This window comes from Triticum aestivum, chromosome 4A (genome assembly GCF_018294505.1).
Source record: "Triticum aestivum cultivar Chinese Spring chromosome 4A, IWGSC CS RefSeq v2.1, whole genome shotgun sequence".
In the NCBI taxonomy this organism is placed as follows: Eukaryota; Viridiplantae; Streptophyta; class Magnoliopsida; order Poales; family Poaceae; genus Triticum; species Triticum aestivum.
The window spans coordinates 140,884,146-140,902,730 of NC_057803.1; the positions used below are offsets into that span (position 1 = coordinate 140,884,146).

Genomic DNA, 18,585 nt, shown 5'->3' on the forward strand with positions numbered 1-18,585 from the left:
TTGCCTATGTTGTATCTGCAAGCATTTTAGAACCTTTTTCTTTGTGGGTTGTCTTTGTTTGGTAGTATTTGTATCCATTTTATAACCTTTTTTTGTATGTTTTGGGTAGTGTTGCATCTAAGTTGACAGCTGCTTCAAGATTGTAATTTCATTTTAATTACAGTGTAATTTCCTCTGAACTTACAGAGTAAGCATATTGTAATTGTAGTGTTCTTACAGTGTACTTGTAATCACAGAGTAATTACGGTGTAATTTTCAGGGTAATTACACTGTAAATCACACTGCTATTTTACTATAATTACAGTGCAATTTCTCTATAATTTACGATGTTGTTATAGTGTAATTTCCATGGGTAATCACAGTGCAATTTTTACTAGAATATTTACGGTCAGCCCAATTACAGTGTAATTTCAGTAACATTACAGTGGTAATTAGGCTGTAATTCACATTGTCTTTGTTGGGTAGTGTTGCCTCTATTCACGTTGTCAATATATACTGAATCTACCTTTGTGTCAGAAACTAAAAAGCACGGACACGGGGACGGAAAGTCGGGGATACGCATACGGGGATACGGGATACGGCATTTTCCAAAAACAGCCATTCGGGGATACGGTGAGCATATATAAAATAAAATAAAAATATGTCATGTAATATAGAGTTAATACAGAAAATAAAGGAGAAAAAGATTAGAATAGAGATACTGCCCCCATTCGGTTGTGTCTCTTTTATCAAGTGCTTGATTGATTCTTGTCCCCCCATGTCATTGCAAGTTGCATCTTGCAAAACACATCGAACAGTAAAGAAGATTAGAAGAGTTGAAGACATAACCCAGCTGTGCCACTCCCAGATGCCATGCTCTACAAGCATTCATGAGCAGGATGATATTAAGCTAGGAAAAAGAAGCACTGAAGCAGACAAGCAGTACTACACTAGTAGTCTAGTACACTACTACTACAATCTACAGGCATTCAAAGAGCAGCAGCAAGCACAACATCCAGCAGCTTAATGGAAGATCAAATCTGAATAAAACAGGTCAAGAAGTGGAGGAGAGGATGCGAGTTCAGGGATTGGGGAGGGTTACCTGCCGTCAGGAGAAGAGGCTGCTGCCTCCTGGTGTGGGGGTGTGGTGGCCGGTCGGATCCAAGCGTCGCCGGCGGCGGCGGCGGCGGCTTCGTTCCAGGAGGTGGCGGCTTCGATCCAGAAGAGACTGGGACCTGGGAGTCCCTCGTTGTTGTTTGGAGAGCTGCGTGCGATTCCTGCAAAAATAGGGTTTCGTTTTGGGCCATGGCTGTTTTTGGGCTGGGCCGTATCCCATCCGTGTCACGTACGTGTCCCGCCGTGTCCCTGGGCTTTTTTCTTTCTTTTTAATCGAAAATCAGGGGATACTGGGGGATACGCGTATCCAGCCGTATCCCGCCGTGTCGACACGGCCAATCGGCAATTCCTGCCGTGTCCGTGCTTTTTAGGTCAGAAACTTTGGTGTGCACAGGAACAGGAATTTCTGCTTGTCTAGTAATTTCAGCAACTTGATAATAGTAATTTCAGTATTGTTTTGCTATTGTAAATTTTAGCTTCTTTTGCCCTGGTGCTTTTGAAACAAAACTGACCAGTTTCTTTGATTTTTAACTAGAGTGATCTGTGCAATACACTCTGTCAAATGGAAAGAATTTGCGATCTCTGCTTTTCATTCTTGTGATTTTACAGGTTCTAGATCTCAAAGAAATGCACTAGGCATGAGCAAAGACATTGGAATTGAAGGACTTTCAGCCTGTGGATCGTCTCTTGTATGATCTTCCATGGTTCTCCCCCGATTAGTTGTTGCGGCTTTGGTGTCCGTCTTTTCCCCAATTGGAATTGAAGGATTTCTGACTTCATGGTTCCTTGTTGGTGTTTGTCTTTGCCCTTTCTTTTTATTTCTCATTTCCTCCATGTAAGTAATTTAATTTCTGCCTTCTTTTTTGGTGTTTGTCTTTGCCATTTCTTTTTTTATTTCTCATTTACAATATATACATTTTTCTTCATATTACTCTTCCTAGTTGCAGCTGTACTTCCCCATAACCGTTCGAAAACATTGGTTTTGTTTCTTTGTTTGTTTGAAGGGAAGAGCCTTTGCTTTCCTTGATCCATCTTTTAATGAGCATTCTGAATTTCACTTGCAGTTTAGTGATTTGCTAGTACATTTTTAATCAATTTGCTTCTAAATTTGTTTCCCTTTTGAAGGCACTGTGTTGTTATCTTTTAAGATTTATCTCTGGTATTTTCTTTTATTCGAACGGATTACACACTTTATAGGATTCTGGGATGCTTTTATTACTCCCATGTTGGTATCTTTTTTTTTTCTTCCTTTATTCATGTGAAACCAGGCACACAATTGCGGTGTCTTTATATTCAAGATTATGGAAGTATGGACTGCAAGGACTCAAGTTGTTAACCAATTTTCAAGCGCTGACATTCCGAACTTAAGGACAGAAGTATGCTAATGATAGTTTTTCTGTGAGTTCAACAGGGTGGATAAGTTCTAGACTTCTTGTTACTAATTTCTTTGATGATGTAAGCAATTCTATTTTTTATACTTCAAATTTACAGTAAAGAGGTTCATGATTTCCAGTCTTTTTTTAGTTGTACTTTTGGCTCCAGGTTGCCTAATTTACTGTGCTCGTCTAGATCATTCACTGTCTCTTGTACTATGTATTTTCAGCTTTTTGGCTCAGTGTTAATTGCTTCCCTTTGTGATGTATATCTTAATGATTGGTCTAATTCTTGTTTGATCCTTTCTTTCAGACTGTGAATTAACAATGATGAAGAAGAAGGCTTTTTTGCATTAGAGAGATGTTAAACTGCTCACACTATGGATAGCGCAGTGCGTATGTTGGTTCAATGTGTGGTCATCTGTATGATAGGCAGTGTGTATGTTGGTTCAATTGTGTCTATAATCCGTAGATGGCACGAGGTACTATACTTGCAAGGTTTTCTTACTATAATTTCAAAGTTTTACACCTGCTTGTCATAGAATGCAAATGGGTCCAGTCCAACCCGCGTACATACATACCAACTCATGACTCGGCGCTGCAAATGGGTGTCTTTGAGACTCGACAAGTTCCGGTCATAATGTCACTGTAATAATCACACAATATGAGTGTAAATTATGCGTAAATACACTATAATTGTAGAAGTTCCAGTTCTAATTTGACTGTAAGTTTTGTGTATCTAGTCTTTAACTTTTAAGATATCACTGTGAGTAGACTGCAAGTTACCAGCAGACTCTAATGGCAGTCTACTTATCACTGTGTTTTTCTCCCAAAAGACTGTAAGTAGGCTGTACGTTGATGCAAGACCTACAGAGGGTACGTTGATGGATCAGTAGGCTTTTTCTTGGATGTGGTATTGCGATAGTTGTAGCTCACATATGTTTGAAACCGGGTCTAGTTCCAACCCGATTAGGATTGGCCTTTCTCCTGATGACATACACACAGCGGAGATGCACAAAAAAGGGACACACAAATACATACAAGTGTCGTTCTTTATTGGTTGGAAAACTTGACTGACGTCCAATTGATTTTCAGTCAAACGTCAAATATACACTCCCTATGTCTAACATATTCAAAATTGAGACAGGCATATGCACTTGCCTCTTCACACGCCATACTCTACTTCCAATTCAGCAGCAAATGAGAATCGTTTCTAAATTTGCTGCACGTCGCCGTGAAAAATACTACGCGGAACGAAAAAAAACCAGGAAAAAAAATCATACTTGGCCGCTGAAGGTCGCGGCGGCGAGCCGGGGCAGGCGTGGCGACGCGGTTGAAGTCCAGCAGTACCCACGGGCAGGGGTGTCAGCGTGGTTGAATTCACGGTCGAGGGTGCCGAGCTGCTTCTGGCACCGAGGAGCAGCAGCCGTCGAGGTCGCGGGGGGGATGGCGGCGGGGGCAAAGAAATAGGCGAAACGGTTTGCTGTTTCTGTTTGGGTGGATGGAAGGAAAACCCTAGCCCGTCCTCCTGGTCCGGCTCAGCCGCGTCCCAAGCGCCACGAGGCGAAACCGACCGGGGTCGCGCCGAGATAGATAGGCCCAGACCACTCTCTCGACGGGAGCTCCCTCAAAACCCTCCCCCTGCCGCGCCGCCGCATAAACCCTTTTCTCCCTCCCCACCCGCCGCCGCCGCCGCGACGACCAACCGCCCAGCGCGGCCATGGCGCCGGCCCCCGCGCCGATTCGCGACCTCCTCACCTCCTTCAGCCCCTCCTCGGACTTCCTCGCCCTCTCGTCCGGCGACGGCCGCATCAAGGTGCGGAATCAAACGCTGCCTATCCACGCCGGAGCGGCTCGGGTTGCCGCTTCCTTTGTTAACCCGACGGTTTGCCTCTGTCGCAGGTATGGGACGCCGTGCGCGGCCACTTGCAGACGGAGTTCGCCGACATCCCCGCGGTGGAGGTCGGGGCGCTCCCCGAGACGAAGCGCGGCCACCTCGCCCTCGACTACACCTGCATGAAGTGGGTACAACTCTCCACCAAGGTGAGGAATCACTCCCATTTCTCCAGCTGTTGCTGTCTGGCGCTGTGCCCGTGTGTTCGTGTGCTGTGCGTCATTGCTCGTGTTTTTTGCCTAGCAGAAGAAGCGGAAGGCTGGGAGTTCGCTGCTCGTGCTTGGGACGGGCAGTGGCGATGTCCTTGCGCTCGATGTTGCTGCGGGCCAGTGGAAGTGGAGGATCAGCGATTGTCATCCTGGGTATGGCTGGTGGTTCAGTGCATTTGTGTCATGCTGGGAGGGGAACCTCGTTGTTCATTTGTGGAAACCACATTTTCTTAGTACGAAATGTACATAATACCATGCCAATTACGAAATTCCTTTTGACGCATTGTTTAAGCACATACCCGCAGCTGTAATCTTGGCTTTGTTTGCTATTTCCTGTTGAGCTTAGGCTCAGATGTGTTCACTTATGTCGGTGTGTGTTTTGTATTTATTCAGGGGTGTGACAGCAGTGGCATACTCGAGGCATGGGCGTAGTGTGTACACAGCAGGCGCTGATGGCATGGTCTGTAAGATTGATGCCTCAGATGGATCTGTTGCAGGGAAATTTAAATCTTCCTCAAAGGCAATATCTGCATTGGCAGTTTCATCAGGTGTCTCTTCTTGATTTATATATCTATTTTCAGTGTTTCACTATTCTCTATGTTGCTAAATCATCCATGTCTTGCTTTTTCATCTGCACTATGGATGTTTTTGCATCTGTGTTATGATTTCTCTTTCAGACATAGTTTAACTGCTCTGAGTTACCCTTACAACAGTAAATAGTTGATGATCGTAATTACCTTTATATTCAACAAATAGATATTAACCATCTTTTATCCATGTTATATCATGTTGGCGCCCTCATGGTGTTGGCCATGTCATGGCCTAGAATCTCTAAATGATCTCCACAGTTTGCTTTTCAAACTATAATGGTAATGATCTATTCGAAGTAGAGATGGAAATGCTACACACCTATTATCTACCAGACACATGGATCCATTTAAAGAAAATCCCACTGTCCTGAAAAATGCCGCTTTTACTTGTTTATAATCCTTTTTTTGTGAAATCCGAACTTTATCTATCTGTTTATATGATATATGCGCAAATGTATGATATTGTTAACATTATATGTATCCTTCGAGCTAAGGGTCTTTTAGTATATAATATATGTCTGTATGTGTATTAATCTTATGCTGCAATGAGGCATGCATGCCCATTTTGTTTTGCTTGTATCTGCTCTCCATACCAATCATTTCCACCCCAGTTCAAAGAAATGAAATGCACTTTGTATTTGATCTTATCAGATGGAACAGTTTTGGCAACAGCAGCTGGTCAGTTGAGGACCTTTGACGCTTCTGACAACAAAAAAATTCAAAAATTCTCTGGGCATCCGGTGAGTGTCTTGTATGCCCTCCTGAACTTTGATCCTCTTCTGAATTTGTTATCTTTTCAATTGTATTGCTTTTTCTAAGTGCACACCTGTTGCTATTGACTACATGAATATTTAGGTGTCTGTGAGAAACATGATTTTTAGTAACAATGGCGAATATGTTCTGTCATCTGGAGTTGGGGAACGCTATGTTGCCATTTGGAAGTTGGGCAGTGGTAAAAGTCAGAGTTCAAGCTGTATACTCTCTATGGAACACCCAGCAATCTTTGTGGACTGCATGTGTTCAGGTACTAATGCTACTGAAGGAGAAATAGATGTGTTGGCTATCTCTGAGGTTGGTATCTGCTATTTCTGGTCTGGGAATAACATGGATGACTTGCGCAATAAGAAGCCTACTAAGATTGCCTTGTCCGAGTCCTCCCTTTCAAGAATGAATCAGGATTTCACGATATTTGCCGCAAAACTTCAAGGAATAGATGGACCTAATTCGGCTCATGTCCTTCTGGCATATGGATCCGTGGTGAAACCATCTTTCGATAAGCTGCTGGTTTGTTATGGTAAGGATGTTAATTTGGGTGTATCTGAAGATGGAGTTCTCTTACCTACAGTTCAACCCACCACGCACCAGAAAGGTCAATCTGCTAAAACAAAAGGTATGCTAATGTTCATCAGTTATGGTGGTAATTCACCTTATGTATTATTTATTTATATGAATATCCGAATGGGTCAACCATTCAAACCCTGTTTAAAAATGGGGATTTTGGTAGGAATTTTATTGTCACCGCCTTCATTTGAGAAGGTTATTAATGGCGAATCTTGGGCTGAACTTTGTCTGTTTCTTTTGTAGTAACTATCACTGCTCTAGACCGGGCGAATGCAGAAGATGCCATTCTTCCTCTTCCGAAGCTTCATACACAAGAAAAGAAAAGGAAACATGGTGTAACAAAACCGAGTGGCGTCAAACTTGCGATTGATAGTGACCTTGGTACCACTTCAAGGTTGACCGAGAAAAGAGGTAAATTATCTCTTGCCATGTCTTCTCCTCTTCTGCAAGTGATGAAACACAACAAACAGTTGGAGTCTACATAAGCTATTAACTGCAGGGGCATAACCTTGTTTTGTTCTCCACGTGGGACAATGTAGCAACTAATTCTGTGACAACTTGAGTAATGTATTGCTATTTATTAGCATATTTGAGTTTTATGCTACTTTTTTGTAGGGAGAACCAGGATGTGCCTGTTATATTTACTATTCCAAATCATTTATTTTCAGAATGTTCTAATATACAGCTTGATCACATCACTAAAAAGCCATTTTCCTTATTTAGTTCCGGTGCAAAGAATTGAAAACGACAGCATATGCATTGAAGATCTGATGAGGAAATATGGTGTCATTGATCAGAGTCTCGTCGGCCATCCTGACATGGCCACTAAAATCTTATCAGATCTGTTTAGTAGCAGCGGCATGACAATTGACGCTAATTTACCCAGCAAGAAGGTTTGTGGTAACTCAGTTTCAGTTTAAAGTTCTATCACTGTTCGCATCTTTACTATGTGCGTGTAGCTATCGAAGTTAATTCGTTGATGTGAAGGGGTACAATTTTGATGTTGTGTTCTGTTGTTCAATAGATTCGAGCACATCTAAGATCTTTAAAGCCTGGAGATGCTTGCAAGCTTCTAGAGAATTTAGTATGTGCATGGAGATCAAGGTGCTCTGCATCCATGTCTTTCACCATTGCACATTTTCACCGCTGTGTATTCTGTGTTGGTTGCTGATATGTATCTCTCGACAGATCTGGTAGCGCTGAGCTTGTTTTGCGTTGGATATACTGCTTACTAGTAATTCATGGTCGTTTTATCCCCTCGGAGAAATCAAGAAAACTAATTAGCGACCTGGAGAAGGTAATATTTCTTCTTACCACTTAGCAGTACTAGTTGGAGCTTGTTGCATTGCATATCTCTATATGTCTGTTTGTTTCTCCCATGAGCTTTGTAGATCATTCGAAACATACCCCCTCAAATAGGGGTGACATTGTCTAGATTTGTAGTTTAGGTATGTGAAAATCTTATGTTTTTTGTTTCATTTTTCTTGATATTAGACTTGAGTTTCCAAATAGATGACAACAAACTATTGTCGTTCTATTGGCATCTTAATGAGTTGCAAAGGTTTAAGTACTTATGTGTAGTGTATTATGGAGTACTAGTGTTCTTGTTATGGAGAAGGGTTGTGCTATAGCGACTGACCTATATGTTTGGTACTCCCTCCGTCCCATAATATAAGAGCGTGTTTGACACTACACTAGTGTCAAAAACACTCTTATTTTATGGGACGGGGGGACTATTAGATAATGCACAACGAGGATTACATATTTCAAACTTAAGACCATCATATACAATCAGGGTAGTTTAGCTCTAGCTCAATAAGAATTTTGCTTTGTCATACACAAGTATAACAGAATTTAAGTAACTGTGTATATATGCACTGACCACTGCACCATGTTCAGAATGTTCGTGATGTACTCCCTCCGTTCCTAAATATAAGTCTTTTTAGACATTTCAAATGCACTACAACATACGGATGTATGTAGACATATTTTAGAGTGTAGATTCACTCATTTTGCTCCGCATGTAGTCACTTGTTGGAATCTCTAGAAAGACTTATATTTGGGAACGGAGGGAGTAACTGTTATTGTAGTTTCCTGGCAACCTCTTTGAGAAAGATGTATCAATGGTGGCGAGAACTCACCTGCTGCAGTTGAACTGACTGTGCACATTCAAATTGGCCTACAGGAAACCTATTAGTGAAAAGCCCACATGCAAACTCACAATTGTAACCTTCTATAGTCAGTGTGAAGAGCACAGTCTGGAAGGTGAAACACATTATTTTGCTGATGATATTTGCCCCTACACTTGTATAGCTTAGATCTTGAATTTCCATGTCATCTTTGAAAGATGGATTTTCATTTAGGATCTCAAGTTGTATCTGTAGTTGGCAGTGGCAAGTTTTAGGATCACATTGAGCAGATGATCATAGAGTTAAAGATAAATATGGGAGATGGTAGTTAAAATTAGTAAATACTGCTGCCATGTGTTTTTGCTTTGTAATCTATTTAGGAGAGAAATGCAACATCAGTGCCTTGCCTTATTTGGATTACACAATCGATTTGAATAAGCTACCAACCAATGTGGTTAAAGTTGATATGCCAACTACGGGACTGTCTTTGTCTGCTGGATGTTTGGCCATGAATTGACCAAAATATGACCTCAGTTGGCATGCCACTAATCTAAGCACAAACAGATACGGGCCATCCGATCAACACTACTAAAATAAGCCGAAGAGCATAAAAAGTAGAACTGATCGTTCTTTTGCAGATGTGTGCAGAAAGATACACAGCAACTGAAGATTTACTGAAGCTTTCTGGTCGTCTTCGGCTGATAATGGCACAGGTTTACATCCATTTACAATGCTGAAGAAGTTAGTAGTTAGTCCTACTGCTACAGTTATGAATGATATAGTTATTATGTGTTTCAATTTCCTTAGGTTGATAAGGATGTGAAAGATGTATCGTCTAAGGCCGCAGTCCAATCTGATGAAGATGAAGAAGACGAAATTGATGAAATGGTGTATGGTGAAGACGTGGATTTGTCTGAAAATAGTGACAATGATGCTGAGTAGGATCGCAGCATTGTTGGCATGCCTCGGAGAAACTTTGCGACTGTGTGTACGGTGAAGATGTAATTTTCAAGCTTAGAGCCTGTAGTCGAGTTTGTAAAACTGCGCAACGACTGGAAGGTTGCACATAATTTTGACAACAGGAGGTGATATCTGAAAGGCATTCTTGTAAGGAAACTTATCCTATCTGTGCATCCGAGAGACTTTGTGCATCTGAACTGCAGGCGCAACATTGAAACAGTGACTAATTTGAAGCGCGTCTTCTGCAATAAGTCCCCTTGGATTAAAAGACAGTCGGCGGCTCTTCACAAGAGCATTGTACTACAAGCAACGGAGATCACACAGAAGTGGACGCGCTGTGTGTGGTCGTCGCTCGCGTCGTCGGCGTCCTATATGCATTACTTCAGTGTTTCTTCGTTCCAACCACACCAACCCCAAGTATCTATATCTTGCTTTTGATTAGGAGACTATGAGTCCGTCATTCTTTTTCTTTAACTAAACATTGTAGAACAATTTGCTCACGCGGACCGTGGTGCCAATTGGACAACACATTCTTCTCCGTTAACTAAATATATTGAAAAAATGTCGTGCTTTCAGACCCTGTAATGATAAAAGCTTAGCTGACCGACGGTGCCGTCCAATTTGGAAAAACTCGACCCTGGCTTGGCGCCTTCACCAGCCCCCACTACTCACCACACCTATCCGTTCAAGCTTCACCAACCCCCACCTTGGAACCTCTATTTATGGCGCTCACTTCCGCACTCCAGGAAACCAAGCAGCCCAGTGCGCCATTACAACAGCCACAGCTCAACACATCACTTGCACCGGTCGAGTCCTTGATCATCACAGCAATGGCCTTCACCGACAGTTGGACCCACGAGATCGAATCGCCGGTCGCCGCGTCGCGCCTCTTCCGTGCCGGCGTCATGGACTGGCACACACTGGCCCCTAAGCTCGCACCGCACATCGTCGCCAGCGCCCACCCCGTCGAGGGCGAAGGCGGCATCGGCAGCGTCAGGCAGTTCAACTTCACCTCAGGTACCACGCGTCACGCACAACTCATGTCAGCTTCAGTCTGGTACACATCCTGGGTCAAAGCATAACACGCAGCTGATCTTGCAGCCATGCCCTTCAGCCTCATGAAGGAGAGGCTCGAGTTCATCGACGCCGACAAGTGCGAGTGCAAGTCCACCCTCATCGAGGGCGGCGGCATCGGCACCGCCATCGAGACGGCCACCTCGCACATCAAGGTGGAGGCGGCGGCCAACGGCGGGAGCGTCGTCAAGGTGGAGTCGACGTACAAGCTGCTGCCGGGCGTGGAGGTGAACGATGAGATCACCAAGGCCAAGGAGTCTGTCACGGCCATCTTCAAGGCCGCCGAGGCATACCTCGTCGCCAACCCGGACGCCTACAACTGAACCAGTTGAGAGGGAACATACATGGTTATGGTTATGATTATGCTGTCCCTGGTTTGATTTTTGTGTGCTTTTTTCCCGATCTAATAAAGCCGCTCCAAACTCAAGTAGTGACGCGGGAGCATTGAGCAGAGTGTGGAGTTGACAAGTTAAAAGGTCGTGTATTCAGTATTTGTAACTATCAAAGGGTGCCATGCTGTTGTTTGATGATGTTGTTGCTTGCTTATGTATCTTCCTCATGGTTTTGCCCGGAAATAAAAGGAAATATTTGTTTGCTTTACTGAACATAATCTCGTTTGCTCTTTTCAAATAGGAAGCGACAGTGTGTTGGCATTTTCCATTTTGGCATCACCTTTTTCTGGCAAGTGCATCTGTTTATGCCCTTGTTGGCGAGGATCCAGGTCCAAGTTTGGCTCATTTACAAGTCGGTGTTCTCTCTGCTAATGAAATGAATGCCAGCAACAGCTGGATCTTTCAAAAAAAAAGAGTCGGTGTTCGAAAAGAAAATCAGGAAGCTAGCTTGATACTCCACAATTTAAGACTGCAAGACGTCTAGATAGATAAAAACTTCTTAAAGATAAAGTTAGCTTGATATGCTTAACTATAGGATATTAAAAAATAAAATTATAGAATTTATTGGTATTTTCATTCGATCATTATAGACTTTATTATTTGTTAATAATTTGAGGATTAATATTTCACTAAGGGGAACATAGAGTCAGAGTAAATAAAATTGCTAATTCTGATTAGAAAAAAAGAATAAATATCAAGCGTTATAGTATAATTTTGAATACTATAAAAAAGTAAGACGGGAGGTGGGGGAGATAAAAACTTTTGGATATATTGATTCGGTTTGAATTGCAAATACATCAAGGATAGAATCAATTCAATTCTGAATTGCAATAAGCAAGCGAGGTCTCTCAAATAGAGTCGAACTGAACTGCTAGACTACGTTGAGTGATGAACTCAATGATTCAAAAAAAAACCCTAAGAGATGGATGAAATTACACAAGGAATCCTGGTCTCAAAGAAGAGGGAAATGGGGATATGGCGAAATCGGTAGACGCTACGGACTTGATTGTATTGAGCCTTGGTATGGAAACCTGCTAAGTGGTAACTTCCAAATTCAGAGAAACCCTGGAATTAAAAAAGGGCAATCCTGAGCCAAATCCGTGTTTTGAGAAAACAAGGGGTTCTCGAACTAGAATACAAAGGAAAAGAATAGGTGCAGAGACTCAATGGAAGCTGTTCTAACGAATCGAGTTAATTACGTTGTGTTGTTAGTGGAATTCTTTCTAATTCTAAATTAGAGAAAAGGAGAGGTTTTATACCTTATACATTTAATAAACACGTATAGATACTGACATAGCAAACGATTAATCACAGAACTCATATTATATTATAATTATAATATAGGTTCTTTATCTTTTTTTAAATGAAATTAGAAATGATAATGATTATGAAATAAAAAACTCATATCATAATTTTTTTTCATTATCGTGAATCCACTCCAATCGAATATTGAATAATCAAATTCTTCAATTCAAATTCAAAGTTTTCGAGATCTTTAAAAAAGTGGATTAATCGGACGAGGACAAAGAGAGAGTCCCATTCTACATGTCAATACTGACAATAATGAAATTTCTAGTAAAAGGAAAATCCGTCGACTTTATAAGTTGTGAGGGTTCAAGTCCCTCTATCCCCAAATCCTCTTTTATTCCCTAACTATACAATATTATTATTATTTATCCTCTTTTTTTCTTTTTATCAATGCACTTCTTTTTCTTTTTATCAATGTAATGGGTTTAAGATTCATTAGCTTTCTCATTCTACTCTTTCACAAAGGAATGCGAAGAGAACCCAATGGATCTTATCCTATTCATTGAATAGATTTCTTTTTTATTAGAGTATCGGCAAGAAATCTTGGTTATTCACTCTATTTTTAAGTTTTATTTAAGTAAACCATGCACAATGCATAGGACTACCCCCCCCCCCCCCATTTTCAAATTTAAATTTGAAATACTTCAATTAATTTTTAGTCCTTTTAATTGACATAGATACAAATACTCTACTAGGATGATGCACAAGAAAAGGTTAGAATAGCTCAGTTGGTAGAGCAGAGGACTGAAAATCCTCGTGTCACCAGTTTAAATCTGGTTCCTGGCAGAGAAAAAAAAGATCCACCGAATAGGTATTGATCCAAATACCTCGAGATGGATTGTGATACATATTCATTAATAATATTTATTCATCTAAGTGGATAAATCTATAATATAAATATAGAGGCACTTCTTTTTCTTTTTAAAGAAGTTTTAAAATATATCTTTTCTTTATGATAAAGAAGGGGGTGAGATTCCCCTTTATTTTTTTGCGTTTCTTAATTTTGTACTCCGCTATTCCGACGAATATTTTTTTAGTCTTGCTTATCTTTATCTTATCTTATTTTCCTAGTTGTGCTAAGTAATGTGCGTGCTACAAAGTTCCTGGTAGAGAACTTCTTTAAGTCATCCTATTTTTCTGTTCATATGAAGAAAATTAATATGCGATTTTCAAAATAGGGGAATCCAAATGAAACCCTTTTTTTTGCTCAGTCTATCTGGAATGCTTTTTTATAATTAGGAATTAATTATAAATAGGTATTCCGTTTCATCTAGGAAAAGAACCTAAAAATATTCCTTGACTTGAATAAAATCTGGAGTTGTGTTGTATAAGTGAGCATGAATTTCTTATCATTCAATGAGCATCTTGTATTTCATAAAAATTGGGGGTTATATAATCCTTACGTAAGGGCCAGCCTATCCAACTTCCAGGCATTAGGATATGTTTAAGGCGCGGATGATTATCATAAGAGATTCCCACCATATCATAAGATTCGCGTTCTTGAAAATCGGCACTTCTCCAAATCCAGAAGACAGACGGAATTCTAGGATTATCCTTTTGGGCAAAGACTTTTATGCAGACTTCTTCTGGATTATCTATACCATATTGTATTCTCGTAAGATGATACACGCTAGCTAAAGATCCACCGGGTGCTACATCATAAGCACATTGGGAGCGTAAATAATTGTAACCATATACATATAAAATGACAGCAATGGAATCCCAATTCCCTGCTTTTATTTGTAAAGTCTCTATTCCTTGGTGTTCAAAGCCCAAAGATCTATGAACCACCTCATGTTTGACTAGCCAATTAGATAACCAACCCTGCTGCATTGTCTTCATCTCTCCCTCTTTGTATAAATATTTCACATTTCGGATGCAAGTTTGAAAGATTGCCATGCTTTTTATTTTTCTACACAAAAGAGCCCCTCTCCTAATTCACTAATTTGTAGGAAGGTACTGAACTTTTGGATTTGAAAAAAGTTTCAGAAGATATATCTAATGTAGATGGTGATTGATAGAGCAATTCTTGCTCATAAGTTCCTGTATGAGTACTGCGCCTAACATAAAGCTTGTGACTGGTAGTAAAACATTTATTTTTATTTTGAGACAGAGTTCGATCCTCAACTATTTCTCGCGATATCTTCTTACGAAGTTTTGTTAGGGCATCTATAACTGCCACCGGTTTAGGTGGGCAGCCCGGCAAGTAGACATCCATAGGAATCCGTACTGAACATTCCCCCTGTAATAGTACAGGCTCCCATAGCAATGACATATTTTGGTTCAGGCATTTGCTGGTATAATCTCACTAAAGAGGGAGCCATGTTCATTGTTACCATACCGGCTGTTAAAATTAGGTCTGCTTGCCTAGGAGTTGATCAAGCAAGCGAACCAACCTGTGGTTGGATGGTTAGAGGGAGAGTGGTATCCCCAGCCCACCAGGGTTCAAATCCTGGTGCTCGCATTATTCCTAGATTTATTTAAGAATTTCAGGCGATGCGCTTTTAGTGGAAGGAGACGTCCCCGTCGACGACGAGGTGCCTTCGGTGACTTCGTAAATTTCAAGATGACATGCCGGCTCAGTCTCATGAAGGTGCTTATAGGGGTAGGGTATGCGTGTGTGCATTCATAGAGGTGAGTGTATGCGCGTATGTATGAGCGCTTGCGTCTGTACTGATGTTCAGAAAAAAGATAAACACAAGCAAAAAGATCAACATGTCGCAATTAAACCGTCTTAAATCCTGTTCTATTTGAGTCGTAAGTTGTCCAATTGTGAGCATGGGTGTCCGAAAGAGCAGTGTACACGCACATACATTCTACATTCTACATTGACATGCATCTCACATATACTGTACGATACACGGATGATATACATCAACAACAGTGTACCGTGTACGTACAACCGATCCTCCTATCCATAAAATGAACAACCCTTGTCCACAATCCATCTTCCTCGACCCCGGACGAACGCTAGCTTCGCTCAGTGTCAGTGTGGGCGGCCTGCTCCTGCGGCAGCAACCCCGGGATGAATGGCACGCCGTACTTGGAGATCCAGAGCTTCCCCTGGATGAACCTCTCCACGGTGTACTTCTCTTCCGCCTGCCGGTAGGTCACGTGCTTGACGCCCTTCCACGTGACGCGGTTGCTCATGTCGGCCCCCGGCCCCCGGTTATCCACCTCGGCGTAGTAGCAGGTGCTGAGCGCGAAGTCGCCGAGCCACGGCAGCCACCCCTGCGGGTCGATGAGCTCGCCGATCTCGGACTGGATGTAGAGGGTGCGGGAGTGCTCCTTCCACGGCCGCCCCAGGAACGTCCGGAGCCTGCCGATGTGGTCCTTGAACTCCGGGTGCGGCTCGATGGTGCAGTTGTGGATGACGATGCCGCCGGCCGAGTGCCTCTCCTTGCGCCCCTGCGCCGTGATGATGTTCTGCTGGTTCTCCATGCACCTGCGCACCTGGAGGACGCAGTTCTGGAACACCACCTGCGCGTTGCCGAAGATGAAGTCGATGGTGCCGCTCACGGTGCAGTCGCGGTAGTACTGCCGGCTGGTGTGCGTGTAGAGCGTGTCCTGGTACCCGTCGAACTGGCACTCGTAGAACACCGACTGGTCGCTCTGCACCCTCAGCGCCACGGCCTGGTGGTTCTTGGCGCCCGCCGTGTTCTCCACCGTGATCCCGCGCATGAAGAAGCCGTTGCCGATCGCCTCCATGGTGGCCGTGTCCTTGGTGGTGATGTTCATCATGAAGTTCTTGTCCCCCGTGATGACCGTCTTGCCGACCCCGTCGCCGATCATGACGAGGTTCGTCACGTTGCGCGCCACGGAGACGTACTCCTTGTACGTGCCCTCCTTGACGTGCATCACGTACGTGTCCTCGCTCTTGAGCGGCACCTTGGCCAGCGCCTCGTTGATGGTCTTGTAGTCGCCGCTGCCGTCCGCCGCCACCGTCATGTCCGGCTTGAAGTCGGGCTCGCTGGGAGAGGCCTCCAGCAGCCTCCGCTTGGCGTCCGACATCCACCTGGGCGCGCCGTCGTGCCCGAGCAGCCGCCGGCTGAAGATGGACAGGTCCAGGTTGGCGATGGTGTCCCCGAACTCGTCCACGATGGACAGGATGTTCTCCGTCAGCTCCTGGGAGACGTTAAGCGCCTTGCGCATCTTGGCGGAGGCGTCCGTCGTGGTGTTGGCGAAGCCGTCAAGGCAGGTCTCCTGGTACGTGAGCGCGGAGGTGAGCCACGTCTTGAGGTCGTCCATGGCGTGCTTGAAGTTGGTCATCTCGAAGCCGCCGAGCTGGTCGAAGGTGGTCTTGAGGTCGTCGATGGCGTAGTGGAGCATCTCCTTGCAGTTCTTGAGCGCGCCCGACGTGCGAGGGTCGTGTTTGAGCTCGTTGAGCAGGCTGGACTCCTGCACGGCCTTCTCGATCCGCTGCGAGGTGGCCTTGAAGATGGCCTTGGCCAGCTCCGTGGTGGTCGTCGCATTGCCGGCCGTCTCCTCCAGCGTCTTCTCGCACGCCACCTTGTAGTCCACGGGCTGGCAGAAGGACTTGATCGACTTCACCGACGTCGCCAGCTCCGTGCTGTCCTCCTCATTTTTAGCTTCTTTGAAGGACACGACGCAGACGGCGGCGACGACCGCCACCACCAGGACGGTCGACGCGCCGATTATGGCGCCTTTGCTCATGGTAGGTTTACGACGATCAACACCTCCCGATCAATTCATACAATTACAATTAAATGGGAGGTGTTTAGGAGGTTTGAGCCTCTCAACCAATGGAAGGGGTCTAGTTTATTTCTTACAAGTTGGACTAAATAGGAGCCGGAGATGAGGATTCGTCATTTTATAAGCGCGTGCTAATTTGGGACAAGCCGGAGAATGAGGGTTGCGCATGGGCCTTGAGCTCGCAAACAAGCCGAGGTTACAGGACATCCGCACGAGGAGGACGACGGTCGTCCAAACCCTCTTCTTGTGTTCATCGTGCGTTTCTGGCCTTCAATTGCGCGTCCACTATATCCAGCTTGAGCAATGCTGCACTTTTGTTTGAGGGAATGCCATCATGGCTTGCTTTATTGATTAACTTAACACACTTACATCGTTCACAAGAGATTCATGAATGAAAGAGGGGGAGTCATCTATCCAATTACAAGATAAATGATTCTCGTAGCTATACTTAGCAATCTCATGCGCGACACCATTGGCTTCCCGAAGACAATGAGTAAATTGGACGGAACCTATCTCCACAACTAGATCAACACAATCTGCAAAGATCGCAACTCCTTCATGCCACCAAGTATTTCCTCCTCCACAAGCTTCAACGACTTCCAAACAATCAGATTCTGCCACAATTCTATTGTAGCCTAATGATACTGCTAGCTTTAGACCTTCTTTCATAGCCTGGGCTTCTATCATAGAAGCCGACGAGGCGTTTGGGAAAAAAGTGCAAGAGCCTCCAAGGAAATTCCCGTACATATCTCTCAGGACTGCACCCGTCGAGCCAACTCCTTCATCATTGTGATAAGATCCATCCACATTTAGTTTAATATGACTAGAATCTGGCTTGGTCCATTTAATTAAGCTTCTATCCCCATCTCGCTGGCTTGATTTTGTAAAGTTTGTGCACAGAGCCAATATAGAAAGCTTCCAACTTGCCGCTGGCGGAGTTCTCTCCTTATGCGTGACCGATCTTCTGATCCACCATAGGTACCAGGTAGCGATCGCCACAACTTCCACGATTCCTACTTGTGGTAAACCGGGATAGTGACCTGTTGATGAGTCCAGCGGCTCTTCCAGAATCGCAGACCCTGCACGATCAGAAACACATGCATCCGCAATCAGTTTATCTAGTTGTAACATTTTCTAGAGCTCTTGCGCCGGGGAACAATCAAACAGAAGGTGCTTCAAGTCTTCTGCATACTTATGACAAATCGGACACAAGCTGTCCGTCCCTATGTGTCGATTCACCAGAACTGATTTAACCGGAATAGCTCCATGTAGTACCTTCCACACAAAAGTTTTAACTTTGCCCGGAACAGATATTTTCCATACTTTCTGCCATATGGGGTTTGATCCTCTTGAAGATGAAGCCATATATTGGTAGGAATTCCCGAATTGGTGTCTCCATTCAACATGGTAGGCCGATCTCACCGAGAACATTTTGTTTCTATTATAATGCCAAGCAACAAAATCATCAAATCCATTCAAGCTTAACGGGATATTGAAAATTATGGCT

At 43.5% G+C, this 18,585-nt stretch overlaps 4 protein-coding genes across 9 annotated transcripts in view; 2 read left to right on the forward strand and 2 right to left on the reverse strand.

The window, feature by feature from the left end:
• LOC123085630 (programmed cell death protein 2) overlaps positions 1–3,958 on the reverse strand; it is a 9,641-nt gene extending 5,683 nt beyond the window's left edge. The window contains exons 1-2 of one of the 6 annotated variants that reach the window (XM_044507294.1): positions 1,082–3,663; positions 705–857 (exon numbers count right to left, since the gene is read on the reverse strand). In XM_044507294.1, coding sequence (XP_044363229.1) covers positions 705–857; positions 1,082–1,286 — 358 coding nt within the window. In that variant the 5' untranslated portion in view covers positions 1,287–3,663. Of the gene's footprint in view, positions 1–701; positions 858–1,081; positions 3,664–3,751 lie in introns of those variants that run through there. The other 5 variants (XM_044507293.1, XM_044507296.1, XM_044507295.1 and 2 more) reach the window with 5 other exon arrangements.
• An 86-nt stretch (positions 3,959–4,044) lies between these two features.
• LOC123085629 (uncharacterized) lies at positions 4,045–9,810 on the forward strand. Its single transcript, XM_044507292.1, has 12 exons — positions 4,045–4,284; positions 4,371–4,511; positions 4,609–4,724; positions 4,965–5,119; positions 5,813–5,901; positions 6,017–6,551; positions 6,746–6,913; positions 7,226–7,395; positions 7,527–7,606; positions 7,691–7,799; positions 9,270–9,344; positions 9,439–9,810. Exons 1-12 carry the CDS (start codon positions 4,189–4,191, stop codon positions 9,571–9,573), a joined length of 1,869 nt encoding a protein of 622 aa, XP_044363227.1. The 5' UTR covers positions 4,045–4,188; the 3' UTR covers positions 9,574–9,810.
• A 429-nt stretch (positions 9,811–10,239) lies between these two features.
• Positions 10,240–11,265, forward strand: LOC123085632 (pathogenesis-related protein 1). The gene is made up of 2 exons (XM_044507299.1): positions 10,240–10,608; positions 10,693–11,265. Exons 1-2 carry the CDS (start codon positions 10,314–10,316, stop codon positions 10,986–10,988), a joined length of 591 nt encoding a protein of 196 aa, XP_044363234.1. The 5' UTR covers positions 10,240–10,313; the 3' UTR covers positions 10,989–11,265.
• A 3,839-nt stretch (positions 11,266–15,104) lies between these two features.
• On the reverse strand, positions 15,105–17,145 carry LOC123081870 (pectinesterase-like). Its single transcript, XM_044504385.1, has one exon. It carries the CDS (start codon positions 17,037–17,039, stop codon positions 15,336–15,338), a length of 1,704 nt encoding a protein of 567 aa, XP_044360320.1. The 5' UTR covers positions 17,040–17,145; the 3' UTR covers positions 15,105–15,335.
• Positions 17,146–18,585: the final 1,440 nt, after the last annotated feature.